This window comes from Pipra filicauda, unplaced genomic scaffold (assembly GCF_003945595.2).
Source record: "Pipra filicauda isolate LSUMZ 115617 unplaced genomic scaffold, ASM394559v2 scaffold3_size10097308_pilon, whole genome shotgun sequence".
NCBI lineage: Eukaryota > Metazoa > Chordata > Aves > Passeriformes > Pipridae > Pipra > Pipra filicauda.
In genome coordinates this window covers 8,778,189-8,798,139 of record NW_024104532.1, presented here as the reverse complement: position 1 = coordinate 8,798,139, position 19,951 = coordinate 8,778,189, and the positions used below count along the sequence as shown (strand labels likewise).

Below are 19,951 nucleotides of genomic sequence, written 5' to 3'. Positions count from 1 at the left end.
GGAACTATTCCACTGCATTTCATCTGTGTTTGGCACTTCTTTGTCAAACTGGAGGAAACTGCTTATAAATGTTCATTCAGAGCATTTGGTCTTTTCATTAAATAATCTTTGTCTATGTCTCTTTTTTTGGAATTTAAAAACATCCTGTCTGGTACTTTGATACTTCAGTATTGAGGACTTTCTTAATGGCCTTTCTCTCAAGCCCAGGAAGAGAAATAAGAGGTGTAACTGGAATTTTTTTTTTTTTCCTAGGCTATTGGTGGCTTTCTGGCACATAATAAATATAAGCATTTTAGATGTATCCTATGGCAAGTATGTCTAAGTTTCTATGAGGTGATCTAGTCTTATATTTTGGTTATTTACAACTGTAATACAGTAGGTGATGTGCAAAAGAAACAACTCCCTGTTCGTTCTCTGAGTTCCCCTAAGAATCCAACTATGAATCAAATGACTTTTGGCAGAAATTTCAACTTGAAATAAATCTTAGGAAGTGGTGGAAGGTCTTTTGGAGAGTGCCATAGCTTAAAGCAGGACATCAGTAGCCATGGACTCTTCAAATGTTTCTTGTTACCTTAATTTGCTTTTTTATAACGTAGTCACACAGCTTTGCCTTAGGGCTTCAAAACTGTGGTTTGGGGCAGAAATGTTGTGTACCTGCAGTGTGTGGAGGATGCACCATGTGCAGGAGCACTAATCAGGAGTGCTGGGTTATTTTGAAAATCAAGTTTATGTGAGTTAAAGCAAAGCAAGGATGTCCTCAACTTGTTGGCCTTGACACACAGGTTCAGTTTGCTCACTGCTGCAGTGTAAAAAGACCTTAATTTATAACAATATAATGTGAAAAATATTAAATAAATTGAGACCCATATGAAAATTTTAGTGCTGGTGAAGAGCAGGTCCCAATGTGAGCTTTGCAAAAGTGTCCTTGTGTGGACTTCCTGTAAGGTTTGAAAGAAAATCAATACTTTTGACTGGATGAAATCTTCAAACACTTAGGACAATTTAGAAGGGCAGCTGAGAATTTGTTCCATCACAGGTAAGTTAGTGTTGGGCCATATAAATAATAGGAAATAATTTCAATGTTTAATATTCTGGTTTGATATGATTGTAAGTTAGGGAAAAAGAATTTGATGGTAGGGTTGTGTTTTTTTTTTTCTGTAAGTTATTCATGCCACTGCAAGTTGTAAATGTTTGACTTCTCATGTTGCAAACTTTCTAACCTTGAGAATAAAATTTTTTGTTAGTACGGATATTGTCTGCTTGTTGGTGTGAAACCTCCTGTTCTAGAAACTTAATCTGATTTTCATTAGTTTCTTTGGCTTAAAACAATAAGGACAAACTCAGCATTTGTGAAATCCTTGCAAGCAGAGCAAAGAATATTCTTAAAACATATTCCTTGGATCTGAGATAAGTCAGATGGCTTTGGGTTGACAGTGGGTGATTGTGTGTACATTGTGAGATCTGAAATGACAGTCAGCCACAGGAATAAATATTGGACAATGTGTGGAATAGATTCATTTCACTGATAGCAGTTTTCATTCTGATTGCTAAATAAGTTGAATGTGTTGAGTGTTTCTCAATAACTGGTGGTAGTCTTGGTGAATGAGGATGGAGCTGAGGAGTGCTAACCCTACATTATCATAAGTATTTTTCTTCCTTATGTTTCATCCTGTTACTCTAGAAGATAAACATGCTTAGCTGAAGTAATGAATTTGATGAGGGTTAAGTAGAGCATTACCATCGAACTTGAATTAAATAAGATGAAGATTAAGTTTATTTAGGTATAGAATTGTGAAATGTCACATGGATGTAAGCAAATCCAGTTTTACATCTTCCCATTTCCTTTCCCAAATGCAAAGTAGTGCTTAGTATCTCTCATGTTCTTGTTTAGAGTTTTATTTACTGTTTTCTTCATTTATCTGAGCAGTGAAATTGGGGGGTTGGTAAAAGCACTAGAAAATACCCCATATTTGTCTCTGCTGAAGGCAGCATGTGGTGTGTGTGATGCACAGGCTCTGGGAGCAGGATTGCAGGAGCAGCCTTTGATCTGTTCTAGGTGTCAGAAAGAGAAGTTAATACTCCTCTTCCCTCCCATCACCCCTTTATCTTGCAAGATGCATTCATATGGTAGCCATGTGAAATCTCTGCCATGTGAAACCCCACAACGTTAGTTTGATCTCTGAGGAAGGGCTTTCAGTTCCAAAAATTCTTGAATTCTGATAGTGAGATTACTCAGTGTGCAGGAAAACTGGAAACCAGATATTGGGTGCAAAGTAGCAGTAGATTTATGAAAGTTCCAGGTGTCTTTTGGAGATCAAAACTTCAGCAAAAAAAAGTAGATCTTCTATCCAAATTAACTTGTCAGGTAGATTGGGAACAAAGGGGGCATAAAGACAGGCTCATAAATGAATTTACAGGATGCAGCTTCCTGTTTAGAACAGGGAGTTGTGTGTGATTAGTTCAGGTCCACTTCATTAGGATAAAGCAAGAGACTGTTTTTATTGTCAAACAACAGAAAAAGGGTTGAAGAAAAAGGTTGTGTCTTACAAGTAGAACTGCTTTTGGATTTCACGGGGCTGTCACGCCTTTCAAGGAGAGGAGGCTCATGCTTTTTATAGCTACTAGGCTGGAATAGCTTGTAACAGTTGTTTTCTGAAAACTGGCAAGTTGTCATCAGTGTAAACTTTGAGTAAAAGGGACTAATGTACAAACATTAATCTGTTCTCTAAAATGTTCCTGGAAGAATCTTCCAGATTAATATTCTATTTCAAGTCACCACACAGTGGTCTGGTTGCCCATATGTTGTTGTGTTCTACAAGAGTGCTCCTGTTTGCAAAGTGAAGTTTCAAGGAAGTTCTTCAAAAAAAAGAATAATAATTGTTTATACTGTAGAAATAACAGCCAAGCTGGGAATAATCTTGGTTGGTTAAGGTACTGTTTTTCTGTGCCTGTATTTTTAGAAGGAGAGAGAGAAAATCCAGGTACCTGCTGGTAGCTGTTCCTAGAACAGTGTGAGCTGAGTGTGTGATTCACTGGCATCCAGAGGGAAACTGAAAAAAATATATTTGTGTACTTATCCATATAAAAACATTCAGACTTTGAGGTGACTGTTCCTTGACTCTGTAACTCTCAGACATGGGCAGGTGATCTGCAGGTGACACAATCCCTTTGGTTCCTGTGTGCACGATGCATCCTGTGCAGAGTTCACAGCATGTACAGCGTGAGCTTCATGTTTATGTATCATAGAATAAACTTCTTGAACTGGCAGATAATCTAATTTTTTTTTTTTATTCTAATTGTTACTTTTTAGGCGTTTGAACAAGAATAAATTGCAAGTCCTTCCAGAGCTGCTTTTTCAGAACACACAGAAGTTAACTAGACTGTAAGTATAATCTGATTTATTTTTCTATTGTGTGTCCCTTGCTTTACAGATTTCCATGGTTGTGTTTTGACTGTGGTGAGAGGTTTAATTTCTGTGATATTAAACTGCTAGTTGGTAAGGGTTTTTTAAGGGTGTGTTTGCATGTGTGTAGTGGTAATTGGATAGAGCATAAATATCAGAGGGAAGAGAAACCACAAAATTTTTCTGTTTTTCATGTATTCACCATGATGACATCAAGGTGACTGATTTTTCAACTCTCTATGTAGGTTTATAGAAACCATGAAATGTGGCAGCTTCTCATATCCAGTACAGTCTAGATGTCCACAAAGAGAGACTGCATATTCTTATTTAAAAATAATGCACAGTTAGATTTATTTTTTTTTTAGCTTAAAAAATTATCATTTTATTTAATTAAGTCAAGGCATTGTCAGGCAGACCAGCCAAGTTCTGGCTGTTGCCTTGTCAGTCAGGAAGATGAGGAAGTAGGGAGAGGTAAAGAATTTTTTTTTTCCTTGAAATATAAAAACTGTGCTCTAAGATGATTAGATGGTATCATGTCAACAGCAGAAAAGGCTAACATGAGCTTGGAATTATTTCTTTTTGGTGGGAGGAGGGAGAGGTGGTGTTAGCACAATGACTGGAGGATTTTTTAAATATATTCTTAAAAAGTGTGTGAAAATAAAATGGATGATGAGGTGCCTGCACAGTTACTTATCAGGAAAAGAATCATCTGCCTTTCTAAAGGAGTTGTCAAAAGCTGCTTGAAACTGGTTTTTGGATCCTGACAAAGTTAAACTCATGATCCACACTGGCTTTTTGAAAGATGTTCTAGATGATGAAATTGTTCTTTTAATGCTTGGGTTTGTTTATGGCAGGTCAGATACTAAGACTTGTGATTTGGTCAGTGAAATTGTAAACTTACTACTCGTTGTTGGTTGAAAAGTTGCTCCGTTCATGTGGAGTTTTCATAAGTGTTTAAATACCTCCATCTGCAACCAAACCAACCATTGGGGCAGTGCAGTAAATTTTTCTTCCTGTGGACATAGAAACCACGTGGTGATAGTGCAGATTAATTTTGGAGCCATGACTATTTGAAGAGGAGAGTTGTAGAGTGTTGTGCAGGGAGTGGTATTGATAGTTTGGAGAATTTCCGTAATGAACTTTTGGTGTCGTCCAAACTTGCTCATGAAAAGCTGTACAAGTAATTCAATGACCTTGTGCTGCAGATTAAAAAAAGGTATAAAAACATCAATAATTATAAACCATAGCTGTCTTTTAGTCTTAAAATCATTGCAAAATCTTTGTTGGACTTGTTTTGCAAGCTTTGTCGTGACTACTGAATGCCCTAGAATATATTTGCTCGGGCTGAACAATTGTGTTGTATTTCCTAAAGTTCTTTGCATGGTTTTGAAATGTCGTATCTTGAAACTCCTCTTGAGTGTAACATTGAGCTGGTACTTGCAGATACCTTCGTCTGGTCTCTGGAAGGTGCCAGTTGTATTTATTTCTTAGAAGAGCTGGTTCATGTGGGTTGGTCGTCTGTGGAAATGGTGATGCTTTCGAGATAAAAAACTTTTAGAGAGTTTACCTGTGTCACTACAAATTGCAGTTTAACATTTTGAAAATCCCTCTGAGTGGCCATCATGAGGCTGAAAGAACTTTATGGTAGTTTGTGCTTTGGTGGAAGGTGGGGTGTGTTGATAACTTGTGCCTCGCACAAAGAAACAAACAGAAAATAGCAGAGGTTTTCCAGTACCAGAGAGTGTATTTTTTAGTAGATCATATAACCATGATACATGATAGTCCTTAACAGCAAGGAAAATCATTTTGCTTTTAGAATATGAAGATTGTAATAAAATTACACAGACTAGAATGATTAATCTGAATGCTGTGTTCTGTAATGCCTCCCAACGGATGCTGTCGGAACATTTGTCTTTATTCACTGACATTCACTCAAAGTCTTGCTTACTGTTTAATACTGCATTAGATAGATCACTTTAACACTGTTTGTCAGAAGAAACTTGCTTTTTCTTTTGAAGATACAAGTGTTATATAAATACAGTGTGCATTTTAAGTAAATAAATCTTAACTAAGTGAACTCGTAGAGTCCCAAGTGTGGTTTGGTTTTATGTTTTGCAGTCATGGGATGAGAATGAGAATTTTTTTCCTGCTGTAACTCGTAAAAATACACACACACGTATATATGGTTGCTTTCTATTATTTTGTGTTACTGTCGTGGTCCTACTGCTGGAGAGTCAGAGTTGTTCTTTCTGTTATGAAGTGTCTGAAATTCAGCAGTGCCACTCTGTTCACAAACGGGTAAAATGCTCCAGTGAAGAGGTTTTGGTGCTTACATTCCTCTCCCAGCTGCTCTGCCCCAGCCTTTCAAGAAGAAAGCATAGCTGAGAAAGTGATGAAAGGGAATAAAAGTAGTGAAACAAAGACAGACCGATGCAGAGGTGATGGAGATTTTGTGGGATTTATGAGGAGTGAATGAAATGAACATTAAAAGTGTAGATAATACTGATCTTAATTTTAATTGTCCATGCTAAAGCTGTATTATTTCTGCTGATGTATTTTCAAACTCTTGACTATGCGTCACTATTAGTCCATTATTTTATTCTTAATAATTATAATCCTCATAAAGTAGAAAGTCTAAAATTGAGTATTTTAATTGTGTAAGCTTGCTACATCTCAAATGATGCAAAATTTTAGGAACTAAATATTACTGTGCAGTGTGTCCAAACTGTAAATTTTGGATAGTCTTGTCCACATGGACGTGTAGGAAATACAGATGAATTCTGTGATCCTTACAGCTGCTCTCTTCAGCAGGATTGCAGTGAATGTAACACCCTATAGGTTTGTTAATGAAATACAAACTTGATTTGATTTTATTTTTTAAATGCAAAACTAAACAGAAAGATGACATTTTAGCTTTGGTAACTTGATAAGAGTTTAAAAGTTGAGCATATTTATTAGTATGAATAGAAATTGGTGGAGATGGAGTGACTGACCTGCTTAAACATGCAGGAATTTTGTGTGCTGGAGGGTTTCAAGGAAGACCCCTGTTAATGTTTCAGGAGCAGTTAAAGGTTGCAAAACTAACTGAAGACTTTACTCAGTGTTCTGTCAGCTGGGCTGAAATCTTCCTTGGGGTTTTTTAGAGGAACCAACTTTATGTATGTGGTTCAGTAGCAGCAGAATCTCTTCAGCCTTGTTGCTGCTGGAAATCGCAGCGTAGGACATTGTTTCTTGTCAATGATGTGGTTGAAAAAGCTGGAGAATAAACTTGTTTGGTGATGGTGGGTTCTTGTGCTGTTTCATACACGCAGAGTTTGGAAGAGCAGTGCTGGTGTCCCTGATGGTTTCCTTGTGTGCCACCATAGCATCCTTGGCTCAGGGCGTGGGGCATTTCCACTGAAATGCAGCCTTTCTGATAACTAATGAGTTTGAATTTAGAATGCTGCTCAGATTATAACTGCTCCCTCAACCTACATTTCACCTCCAGGTACCTTTGCTTTTTTTCTCCAAGCCTCTCCCAAAATGCTGAGCTTCAGGATATCCTTGTATCCTTTACAGTGCTGGACAGACTTGGTTGTCACATCTGGTTGTTATTAGAAGCAGGAATATATATAGTGAAATAAACCTGAAGTGGAATGTGAAATGTCCCACAAAACGAGTTTCTCATAAGGTTTTTGAGCCTTTCCTTCTAGAAAGATTTGGCTTGGAGACTCATGGATTTTGTTTGCTTTGGTTTAGATAAGAGTTTTAAGTTTAAGTTGGATGAACCCTTGATTGGGTTCTCTGGTGGAAATGTTTCTCATTGCTCTGTTGCCTTGACTGCCTGGGTTTTAAAGCTTCTTAACTGTTTTATCTGGGATAATTATCTAATAATTCAAACTGCAGGCACTTTTAATGAGAGAACTGAATCAAGGAAAAGGCATTTTTAATAAATTGAGTATTAGAAACAAGAAAGATTTTTTTTTAACAGTTTCAGATATTTACTGATATCTAGTCATAAAGTAAAAGGTATTATTAAGACAAGTTATGAGAACATATAGTAAAATGAAACATGTAATTTAACAGCTATAAACCCAGGTTTTGATTCCAAGGTAATTACTTTCTAATATCCAAAACAACCAATGAAATTTATTAGCCAAGTTTGTAAACAAAGCTTTGTGAGTGCTGGAATCCTGCATATCCTTTGTGTGCACAGCTGGTGTATAAAATGATTGTAGTGCATCTGCTTTTCACTAAAAAGCAAGGATGCTGGTAGTCCATGAGATACTTATTTATCTTTAAAAACAAAACAAAAGGGGGAAACAGGCCCATTCCCCCACAAACACCCCGTTATGTAGGAATATATTGATTTCTCTATTGAAGCCTCCCTACCTCAACCAGCTGCTAAGCAGTCAAGGTAAAGCTCCTTTGTGTGGGTGAAAAAAAAACTCTTAGAAGTGCTCTAAACTCAAGTCCTGTAGTGATGCCTCCATGAATTTATAGCCACAGACCATTTGGTGGGTCTCTTCACTTTTAATGAGCTGTCTTAGTTGTCACTTGACTAAATAAACCAGGCTCTGGAGACTTAGATACTGAGATTTGATACCAGAAGTATCAGGTTGGTGGAAGCATCCATTAGGCTCTGAAATTGTTTACTTTTTAGGGTAGTATCAGAATTCAGATTTCATATCAAGGCTGGACCTTGTAGTGTGGGAGCAGAGCCCTGTGATCCTGAACTCTGAGACAAAACAGGTGTGTCCATAATACCTTTAAAATCTCATGGTGCTTAAACTTTCTAGTTATGGTGTCCCAACGTTTTATCATGTTCCTCTCTAATTGTTACCGAAGTAACAAGATCAACAAAGTGGAGATGTAGATCAGTTATTTGTTCCAATAAAATGGGATGGCCTCTTACTATCAGATACAGCCACTGTGTAATAAGTTGCTTGTTTTTAACACAATGTCAATATTTGTAGCACTGTGAGATTTGTCAAAGCTGGATCGGTGGGATGCCTATTTCTTGCACAGTGGAATGTTTTGGAAGCTGATTGATGGATGGGTAAAATAGTGAGTCAGTACTTGTAGCACTCAGTATGAATTCTCTGAGTAGCCTTAAAAAGAGGCAATATTCAATTTTAGCAGACTCACAGAAGGCTGAGGTTGTGTGCTGGGTTGACCCTGGCTGGGTGCTGGTGCCCACTAAAGCTGCTCTAGCATTACTCTCCTCAGCTGCAAAGGGGTGAGAGTCTAGAGAATGGCTTGTGGGGAGAGAGAAGGGCAGCAGAGGTCACTCACCAGTCACCATCATGGGTAAAACTTGACCTGACTGTAGGGATGTCACTTTATTACCAATCCAATCAGAGCAGGGTAATGAGAAATGAAACCAAATCTTAAAACACCTTCCCCTACCCCTTTTTTCTTCCAGGGCTTAACTTTCTGAATTCTCTCCCTGCTCCCCCCCAGCAGTGCAGGGGCACAGGGAATGGGGGTTACAGTCAGTTCATCACACGCCGTCTCTGCTGCTCCTTCCTCCTCTGGGAAGGGCTCCTCACACTCTTCCCCTGCTCCAGCCTGGGCTCCTCTCCCCATGGGGCTGCAAGTCCTGCCTGGACCCTGTTCCTACTTCCCACAGGATCACAGCCTCCTTTGGGCATCCATCTGCTCCACCCTGGAGCTCCCTGGGCTGCAGGAGGACAGCCTGTCTCACCCTGGGCTGCACCTTCCAATCTCTTAATTGGAAATTCGTGTTTCCCAGGGAGATGTCAGTGGCTATCAGTGACTCTTGCTTTTTCAAGTGCTACTCAAACATTTAATTGAATCATTGAACCAAACTGGAAAGTGAAACGTGTCACTTTTCCTTTAAATTAATGATTGTCAGGAACTACCTGACATCAACCTCCTTATAGAACTGCTGTTTTTGGAAGGATGAGAGAGGATAGCATGTGGAACTTTGTGAACTTGCACTGATCCACTGTCATTTGTAATGAAATTTAAGTTGCCTTTTATCTGATTACATTTAATTTGCTTTTAAAATGTTTTCATCCTGAAATAAGAAAAATTATTCTTTCTGAAATAAGAAAAATCTCATCTGTGCTTTATGGCCACAGCTGTGCATTGTGATGGATCCATCTGAGTTTTCTAGTTTGGTGTGCAGCAAATGCACATCATAGCTAATAAGGTGTGTGTGTTCTGTAAAACAGGGCAAATAAGTAAATGTAACTATGATATCTGGAGGAGCACCAGGAAACAGGGAATATGGAGTTATTAGTAATTTTTAAGGGGAGATTACAATCAAGAAAGCACATCTACACAAACATACACAAAATATACCAAATATTGCTGAAGAACTTGCAGGCAGAGTTTTATTATTTAATAATACCTTCACTGCTTAATTTTTCTTCTTGAGCTGGGTGTTAAAACCACATTAAAACTGCCTGGAAACAATGGTTTATCCTGTCATTCATACACTTTGGAGATGCTGGTGAGAAGTGTGTATTGCTGCGTGGATTTGCGCACTTCAAAGCAATTTTAGTGATAAACTTATTAGACACTGAAAACCCGTGTGGTATGTTTAATTGTTAGTCACGTTGGCTTTTAGTTTTATTTTGATGCATTACAATTTTCCATCTCTTTTCTTGACTTGCCTGCTTCCTCATGTTACTGTTTGTGCAGTGCGTGTGTGTATTTGATTTTGTGTGAGTAGTTTCTTTAGATGATTCCTAGTAAGAATAGCTGGAACTACTTAGTTACATCTTTACTTATGAGGCTGCCCTGGTTAAACATAAATATGCAGGTTTTCTTACCTCTGCTGTGTGATGTTGTTCCATTGTGCTGTGCTGCAGTCAGGGGTTGGTCTGGGTAAGTCGGCGTGTCCTGTCTGGGGTTTGAGGAGTGTGGTGTGTGTTAGATTTTACTAATGTCTGCTTTCCTTTGAGTGCCTTTATAAGATGTTTATTGTAGCCAGGGGGTTGTTGCACACGGGTATGCTTTGCCAAGGATTTGCTGCTGAAAGCCTTACCAGAAGCGTTGCTTGTAAACCCTCCTTCCCAACCTGCTCCTCAGCAGGCACAGAGTATCAAATCATGACTCCTGCTCAAATTCAGCCTCTTTTATCCTGGGGATGTCATCAGGAGCTGTGTTTGGAAAAGCAACCAGCTCATAAATTTTCTTAGTGTCCTCTTTATTTCTCTGTTTGTTCTCTTTCTAGAAAGAAAGCTCTCCGGGGTTGCTGCCTCCGAGCTCCATTATCGGTTCCCATTAAAGCAGGATCCCGACAATTCAATTGTTACAGGAGTTTGAGTTACAGTGTTGCCATGACAGAAGAGCATGGGCTTGTAACAGGGTGTTTTTGTGGTTTTATCCACATCCAGTAATTGTAGTTTTACTGTGTATAGATCACAGCAGGTCTTTTTAGAAGACAGTAAATAATTACAGTAAGTGTTTGCTGGTCTCTGGGGTGCACTTCTGGCTTGAGAAAGATGTGCATTAGGTCAGAAGCTTGTGCTGCAGATAGCTGGATGACATTTACACCATTTATCAAGCTGAAGGCATTCTAGATGATCTTTTGGGCTCTGGTTGTAAATAATGTATGTAACCATTTTTTTAAAAATGCAAATACCAGTTTTATTTGAAGAGTCTAAGGATTTTTTTTTTTCTGTCCAAATTAGTGCAGAAGAACAATTAAAAAATATAATAAAAGATTTATTATTATTATTGTGAGAGGAGAAAACAAAAGAAAACATATTGAAAAGCCAGAAGGCTTCCTCCTCAGTGCTGCTTTTCCCATGTGTAAAATTGGTTATTTGAAATGATAGTGTGCAGATGTCTTATTTCCCCTCTTAGGGGAAACAGGCACGATTGGGAAAGAAAGGGTGTTCTTTGCAAAAATTACTGCTGGGTTTCAGTGGCGTCTTTCTTCTAAGAAGGTTCCTATTGCCAACTTCTGTGATCAGGTCATCTTATTACAAAGCTATTTAAGGGAGTTTGTGGCAAAGGATTATACATTTCCAGAAGAAATGCCACACATGCAGATTAAGCAGAAGTCTGCCTTGGAAATAAGTTTTTTTACTCTGTTAGCTCAGTAATTACTGCCTTGCATTTCTGCTGCTTTTTTCTGTGCTGTTTGAAAGGTGACATTCTCTTTTCATTGATGTTTAGCTCAAGAAATCAGGAGGTTCCCAGTTTTGGGATTAATTTTCCACTTAATGATTTGGCAATTATTTGGTAGCTTTAACCATGTTGCTGGGTGTCCATTTTCCTCAAGGTTTTTAGAGCACTCTCAAATGTATTCTAGTTTCAAATCACATGGCTTGGAGATAACATATTAAAAATTATTATACTGTTATTAAGTGTTCAACACAATCCTGAACTGGAAAAGACTTAGTTTATTTTACTAACACCAATAGTAGCCTTTTAAACTTACTAAGTCCAGCCTAGGACTCTGCATCAACAGAGCTGTTGTAAATGGTTTCTGATGCTTCTTAAAATTTGTCTTAGTATCAAACAAGGAGCATTGATAAAATCCAGCATGTACTTCCTTTGTCCAATTAGACATTAATCCCTATTAGAGTTCATTCTTTTCTCCACAACATTTGAGAGCATCCTGGAGATGCTTGGCAAGATTAGGCTTTTCTGAACTTCCCCAGCCTCTTGTGGTGCTTTGAGCTGCAGCAAAGCCAGCTGGACTGGGGCTCCCTGGTTTAGTCATCACCTCCAGAGCTGGGGACGTGGGTTCTGAGGGTGGCCCCGCGTGCTCTGCCAGCTCTGCAATGTGTCCTTATTAACTAGCTTCAGCTTCTGCCTGCAGAGTGACAAGTCAAAATGGGGGGGAAAACACAGTGACTCAGCCTCTGGTTCCGAGGGCTCTCCCCTGACTGAGAGCTGTTAGAGAGCTCTCAAAATCCAGCCGTTGTGGGTGGGCCTTATTGGCTTGCCGTTTTCTTACATTAGCCTTCAGAACTTTGGGGCTTTGCTTCTGTTAGCACCAGTTCAAGTGCTGGAGCTCCCTGCAGTGCTGTGTTCTGGTTCCTCTGGGTTGATTTGTGGCGAGGGCAGGGCTGGGGAGCCGCTGTTGCCCCTGGATTTGTCTGTGGCCCTCCTGGGCTGCTCTTATTAAGCTCGACAGAGGATTGAGTAGCTGTGTAGGTTGCAGTTGGAGATTAATTAGGTTACATCACAGGTATATTATTACTGTAGGGATTGTGACCTGATGGTTTATAGGCAGTTTCTTTTCCGGAAACTGGATAACCCTGTTAGTCAGACTGTGCAGCTCTGAGTTTGTCACAGTCAGATTTACTGCATTTGCTTTGTTATGTGGCTTTTTGGCCTTGCTGTTAGAGCCAGTCTGCAAATGTCAGCACATCATGGGGTACCTGCACATAAAATATTGCTATATGGATATTGCTTTTCTTGTTTAAAAACTTCCTTTTAGTCGATTAATTCATATGTGAATATTTTCTGCCTTTCCCTGTTGGCTGAACACTGAAAGGAGCTGTAAAGTGTTTTGCTGAGTGCTCAGCCAGTGGTCTGGAGCTGCTGTGGTCCTGTCCATGGTTAAGAGAAGCAGTGGGAAATCCACATGTAAATTGTCTTTACTGCAACTAGGAGAAAACGCAGAACAAATATAACCATTTTTTTTTTATATATAGGAGATGAGAATTGGAGCATTTGGCATTATTTTCACATTGAGGCCATTTCCTCACACAAACTTAAAGTAGGAACAGGTTGAACTGGTGACCTGAAGCACAGACATCTCATCTGCGTAACAGGAAAAATATCATAATGATAATGTAAATATTTCTGTTGCTTTCCATAATAGACTGTCATCCTGAGGCCAAAGAGGAGTTTACATTCATCGTCTTGTAAAAGTCCTTTCAAATACTTAAGAAATATGTTGGAGATAATGAGAATTTCTTTTAGTGTGTGAGTGGTTAGTAGAAATAGGAGACGTGATCATTGGTGTAGAGATACGAATGAGGGTTAAATTATAAGTGCTGCACCTGAAGTCTTGATTTTGATCAGCATGTTCAAAAAGAAAAGACCTTTTCTCATCACCGGTTTTCTGGCATCCAGTTCTCCTGCTGACTGCTTCGTGGCAGCAGAACTCAGCTTTACCTGCAGGGCTTTGTTTTACAGTCAGAGTGCCCCTTGAGTTAAGGGTTTGGTGGGTAAAATGATGCCAGGCCAAACACTTCCTTGCTTTAATTCTCATTTGGTTTCCTTCTTGATGTCTATAATGTGTACAATGGGAAGCTTAAGTCAGGCTTTCTGCAGCTTTTCCGTGTGTTTCACAGGGCTAATAGGGCAGGCCTGGCTAAGGTACTTCAGACACTTAGAGGTCACCCAAACCAACGCTGCTGTTACTTTTAAATGCACTACGTTTGCTTTTGAAATACGGTGGTAAATGATCCAGGATTTCGTTATGATTCAAATCCCCTTTGGTTGAGAGAAGCTGTGGGATTGTAGCCTGAGGCAAGTGTGTGCCTGTCAGAAGGGTCAGTGTGGGGCTGAGCCAGGAGGGGTTGGATGTGGAGCCTGATGCAGTTCCATATCCCAAGTGCAGCCTGCACTGGAAAACTTACAGGAGTAGAAACTATCCATGAAACAAAATTAAAATAACTCGTGCGAGTCATAAATGTTATGTGGCTACAAGAATAGATTGGCAGGGGTGGTTCATTATCATTATCTTACTCTTATGACTAAGGCAAGGATGATGTACAAGGTGTGCCTTAGAGCTGCTTTGATTTCTTGGTGTAACACACTGAAAATAAAGGCTTATGGCACCTCGTGTTGTACAAAGTCCATGAGCTGATTTTTCATGTTTCCCTGATATACTCTGGAACTTACTTTAGTGAGATTATTCAAATATACAGTAATTGCCATGGTTGAAGTTGGAGGTTTTCTACAATGGAAATGCAAATACTGTTGAGAAAATTGACTGAAGCTTATTTGAAGTTAAGTACATGCCTCTGTAAACTCCCTGGTGGGCTGTTACTAAAGACATATCTCTGAAAGGATTTCTTCAGGAAACAGCTGATACGAATTTACTTCATTCCTATTGATCTATGAAGGAATAGTAAGTTTAATATTTTGAGTGCTTTACATGCAAGGTACAATATCGGTGCTTGGTGAATGTGAGGGGAAAATGCTTGTCAGACATCCAATGTGAAATTAAATGTTATGGCTTCTACAGTTGGTTACTTTTGTTGAGGGAATCATCTTGTGTCCTACCACACAGTCACAGGAATAGAACTCCTTGTTAGTTGTGATAATCATCACTGGGTCACTATCCTTTCTGTCTAAAGAAGGTGCTGAGTGCTCTGGAACATTATCACTCTCTGAGCCCTAAACTGATTTTTCTACAACTAATGTATGCATAGAGTAACTGTCTCTTCAAAAGTATTGGGATGGGATTTTTCCTTTTTCCCCTTGAGCTACTTACATTTGTACCATCTTAATCTCCTTTTTCCCAATAATTGCTTGATTAACCCCATACCTTAGAGTCCCCTTTTGTGAGCACAGCTGATGGGATATTATGTTAGGTCTTTTATTAGGATTTTTTTCTGCAGGAGTGGCAGCCTTTGCAGTATCTTGGTGTTATTTGCTCTGGGGAACTTGCTGGTCTGTAGAAGGTATTTCACTTCAGCACCTTCCCTTCCTTTGCTCTGGAGGCCTCACGTGTCTCCTGCTACATGAAGTGCTTGTATGGCTGCCAGTGGCTACACTTGGAACACCAGTCCCAGGGTTGGGTGTTGCAGTCAGACTGGCTGCAACAAAACACCTAAACCCGTGTCCCTTCCCTGGGTTTACTGAGAGGACACAGTGACACGTCCCCACCTACAGGAATTAATCGTGTGAAGCTCCGTCGCTCTTTTTTTTTTGGATGTCTGTCGTGTGACTGGGAAATGCCTGGCCCAGGGAGTCCATTCCCACCAGTCCTCCCTACGACAGAGTTAAGACAACATTGCTCAGGTAGCCTGCTTAGTTTTGACTTTCAAGGTCACATTTGTCAAGTATTTTGATCCAGTGTAGTTTACATCCATCAGTAATTACAGGCTCTGGAGGGACCACAGCAATAATGGTTATTTTTTTCCTGACACGACAGGAAACAAATTTCCCATAAGCCTGGGGAATGCAACATGCCACTTGCCCCAGTTGGTGGTGAACTTCAAAGGAAAGCAATGTTTCTTTTTACTGGCCTTGGGTTTTGCACTATTTTATCTTCCAGTCTGGTGTTTCGATTGCTGGAAGGGAATTATTTGTTACTCTTTTTCCCAAATGGCATTGCTGCTTTTCAAAAATGAGGACCACCTCACTGTCTTGCAGCTGGAGCTTATTCCAGCTCCTCTTTAATGAGGTAAACCAGTTTCATTGTGTTTCAATAACACACGAACAAAGGGCTGATCACTGGGTTGGCCTGTGGATAACTGTGGCTACAACAGGCCATGTGTCGAGTGTCAGACTTGGCAAAAATCTGAGCTATGGCTGTTTCCCACTTCGTAGTTAAGGTTTGTAAATTGTGGATGTAAATAAATACAGTGTTGCAAAAAGCATAAGTGATATACCTTAAAGAATTGAGACTTATTTATTGCCAGTCTGGTTTTTTTTTTGTGTGTGTGTCTCTTAATTCACTTCATGGAGTTCTTTTTTTTTTTTTAAATAACTCAATGAAAAGGGGAAAAGGATTTCCCTCTTCCTTTAGGGCACATTGAGCATACCATAATGTATGGAAAAGTGAGGATTTACCACTGTAGCATGACTCTGGAGCCTAGTCACAAAAAGGAGGAAGAATTTCAGTAAGTAGAGACTTCCTGTGGCATTTTTCGCAGGTGTACACCAGTGTTTGAGTGTCAGGTTGGAAGGAAGAATGCCAGAGTGAGCTTCCTTTGGGCTTTCAGCCTGGCATCTCCCTTACTTATGGTGACCTGAAAGGAAAATACAGTTAAAAACTGTGTGGAAGCAATTTTAATCTCTGAAAATTTCAAGTATTCCTAGTGAAACAAGCTTTAGCAGTTGCCAGGGAGTGTTCAAGAGCTAGAGGACTGTGTTGAATGGCCTGTGACAATACTTCTGTGTAACTTTAAACTGTGCTTATTGAATTTTACAGCAGTTAGTTACTTCACTGAGGGTTTTTTTCCAAGTAACTTTCCACAATTGAATTCATCTGTCCAGGTTGGGGGGATTAGTTGTAGAAACAGTCAGTGGCATGTCTTGCATCAGCAGTCACTGGGTTGTTTAGGTTTTTTTTCCCCACTAATGTGCCTGCTTCTTAAGGTTTTCATATTTAGTCTTACGTTGGCCAAGTCATTTGTTTCTTTCTCCTGTAGAAGGAGATTTTTCTAGTTTTCTTGCCAGAAATATAAGAATGTATATACCATACAATATAAGAAGGAACTCAGCATATTAACCTCACTAGCATTTAACTGGCCGTGTTTTGAGTGGGAATTTGAACCATATGACCTCAGAGGTCCCCTACAACCTGAAATATTCTGTGGTTAAATGTATTATTTACAGTATTTAATGCTAGGGTTTGGAAGCTTTTAGCTGGTGCAAGGTTTGGCAGATACTGTGGATGGGATACTAAGCTGTGGAGTTTGTCTTTTTTTTTTTTTCCTTTCCCCTTCTATTCAGAATGGAAGATTAAATGGCAGAGACAGGGTTTTGTGGGTGCTGGGGGATCCTGTGCCTGAGAGCTGCAAGACTGTGCTCATCAGCACCTTACAGGAGTGTGAGATGTTGGTTCTCAACTCCCACAAAATTTGAAAGTCAGCGGGAGCCAGAACTGATGAACTGCTGCTGAGGAAAGTAAAGTTCAGCTGTTTCCTACCCTAAATTGTGCTCTTTGAATCCACTCGCAGTGTTGGCTTTGATACCCTTTTCAGAGGTAGGATGTGCCTTTGGTGTTCAGTGTTTTTACATTTTATCTTCTTATTGTAGGAGAAACTTATTTGCTTTCTCCATTTCCCGAGTGTGTCTCGATTCTGCCCTGCTTAAAACCACCTTATAAACCCAGCATGACTGACCTGTGTCAGGGTTGTTCCAGAACACGTGCACAAAGGTGCTGCCCAGATCCTCTTAGAAAATAACACGAAAAAAGGAAAAGAAAAAAAGGCAGTATAAGTACAGATGGCTCATGTTCTCAGGGTTTTCCTTCCTGAGGTCGTTTTTAGAGTGGACTTGGCATGGATGGACTCTGAAGAGAGGGGCAGGAATTTCCAGTTTGGTTTTTTTTTTTTTATTTTTTTTGGAGGACCCATGTTTTCCTGCCTTCAGGAGGAAAATCCTGAGGTCCCCAGAGGGTGTTGTTTGGGATGGGGTTGGGAGTTGGCTCCTGTTTCCTTCCTGACCTCAGCCTGGATCTCGTGGCTGTGTCAATAACTGAGTGTTGAGGGCTTTCAGAACACCCAGTCCCCAACCTGCCAAGGCTTTCAGTTCCTGCTCTGTGGCATTTTCCTGTTTATATCTCATGGTAAAATTTGGAAGAAGGGCAAATTGGTCTCAACCTCACATTATCTAAGAACATAGCTTTTGAATTTAAATGTTATTAACTTAGTTTCAGGTTGCAGCTACAGCAAAAGGATTGTTCTCTTTCTGATCTTAATCTGAGGATCTTGATCTAATTTTTGAATTTATTTCCAAATAGTCTCTAAGGTAATGTTACTACAATGTCAGCAGTCTATTTAAATTACAGAAAAATCCCAACTATTAAAAAAAATGGTTGAAAGGAAATGTTGTCTTAAGATCCACTGGGCTATGCTGAATTTTAGGCACGTTTTAAGCTACTACAAAATTGTGCCCATGTCTCAAGTGGGGTTGGTCTGTGAAGATTCAAATAGGCCCAAACAATATATAAAATGAGATGGTGAAGTGACAGAGCTGAGATGACCCTGTGGAGACAAGTATTGTTGTCAGTCATCTTTAATATTGTCTGTGCTTATTTAAAAATATAAAGTGTGTTCCTTAGTGTTTTGGTGACAAACACGTGATTTCCAGTGTGTGTTTTGAAACTTGTGGTAAAGCTCCAGCTAAGGAAAATATAACACTATTTCTTGCATGATTCCTCTGATGCTGAAGGGAATGACTTCTTGGTAGTGCCTCCAGAAAGGCTTAACTTGAATTACTCAATTAAGTTATTGAATTACAAACTTGTACTTAAATATAGAAGTCAAAAGATTTTTTTTTTTCAAGTAGTGGGTTTTTTTACCCCCAGAAATTCTTACAGAGTTTGTGTGGGAGCCATGTGTGTGCAAAAATAAAATATTCCAAAATCTTAACATATGTGTCATGCAGATTAATTAGTTCAGAGTTCTCAGGTAGTCAGCCAAAGAAATGATTTATGCTGTGGAGACTGTTATGGGAAGTAATTGGTAATTGTGTGAAGGTGACAGGTACTTGAATTTTTTGAAGAAAAATTAAATATTCAGAATATTTTTGTCTTTTAATTTTCTTCGTAATAAAAGACAAATTCAGGTTGTGAGTTGATTAAAACCATTTAATATTTAGTGGCTCCTCATTTTAGATATTCATAAACTGAAGCTATGTCACCTCATAGCCCCGTATCTTAAATAATTCCAGACAGCATAATTATCCTTTATTATTAAAATATTCTTTACTTGGTTAATTTGCAGGTAATTTCAAGTCCTCATTTTACCAAGTAACTTCTCATGAATCCATCTGTCCCACTTGTTACCTTGTAGCAATGATGCTTATTCAAAATACTACATTAAATTATTGATTACCATTTCACAGGGTTGTACATTTTATATTTCACAAGAGAATGTAGGAATTACATTTGAGGTGCAATGCTCTTATTCCTTTGATTGACCCCAAGGCACTTCAGTATTTAAATGAAAAGATGGGCAATGAAATTTTTGGTTATTGTTAACTATCTCCACTTGCTATAACATAAGTTTAGAGACTGCAGGCCCTGACCTTACTCCTACTGGCCACTGTTTAGTCTGAAGACACCCCAACTCCAATCCTAAATAAAACAACTGCCACAAAATCCCCTTCCAGGCTCTCAGCCCCCCATTCTGGCTCCCGATCTCAGTATATGGATCACTCCTTTGTCCTCTAAAACTTTCTCATTCACACACAAGTGAAATAAAAGCTATCAATTTTTTAATACCTACATGAAATCCTGCAAAAAAAGAGGCCTAATTCCCATAAGAAGTCCCAAAACCCCTGAACTTGGACAATTTAAGACAATTTAAGACAACTTTTAACTTTTTTTTTTAATATTATTGTATTTACACAGTGGAGTCCATGTTCTAAAAATACTGAGTTAGTCCAGAGGACAGCTGGGGTTTAAAGGCAGCTGTTGTGCAGAGGTGAATCTGTATTTGTGGATGTGATCCCATGGCATCATCTGAACTGGTTCAGGCATCTGCAGAGTCCACCTGCTGTAAATCCACCCCTTGTTCTGCTCAGCATTTCAAACTGGGTTAGATAATAACTCAGGGAAACAAAAATCCTGTATGGAAAAACTATTTATTCAGTAACTATGAGTTGAGTACTTGGACTGATTTTTTTTTTTTTTTTTTTTTAAATTTTTTTTAAGTCATCTTGGAA

General features: G+C 39.1%; 1 protein-coding gene across 2 annotated transcripts in view; it reads left to right on the top strand.

The window, feature by feature from the left end:
• The window catches only part of SLIT3 (slit guidance ligand 3), a 479,094-nt gene that overhangs the window by 40,641 nt on the left and 418,502 nt on the right, over nt 1-19,951 (top strand). For both annotated transcript variants that reach the window (XM_027722165.2, XM_027722164.2), the window contains one exon: nt 3,311-3,382. In XM_027722165.2, coding sequence (XP_027577966.2) covers nt 3,311-3,382 — 72 coding nt within the window. The remainder of the gene's footprint in view (nt 1-3,310; nt 3,383-19,951) is intronic.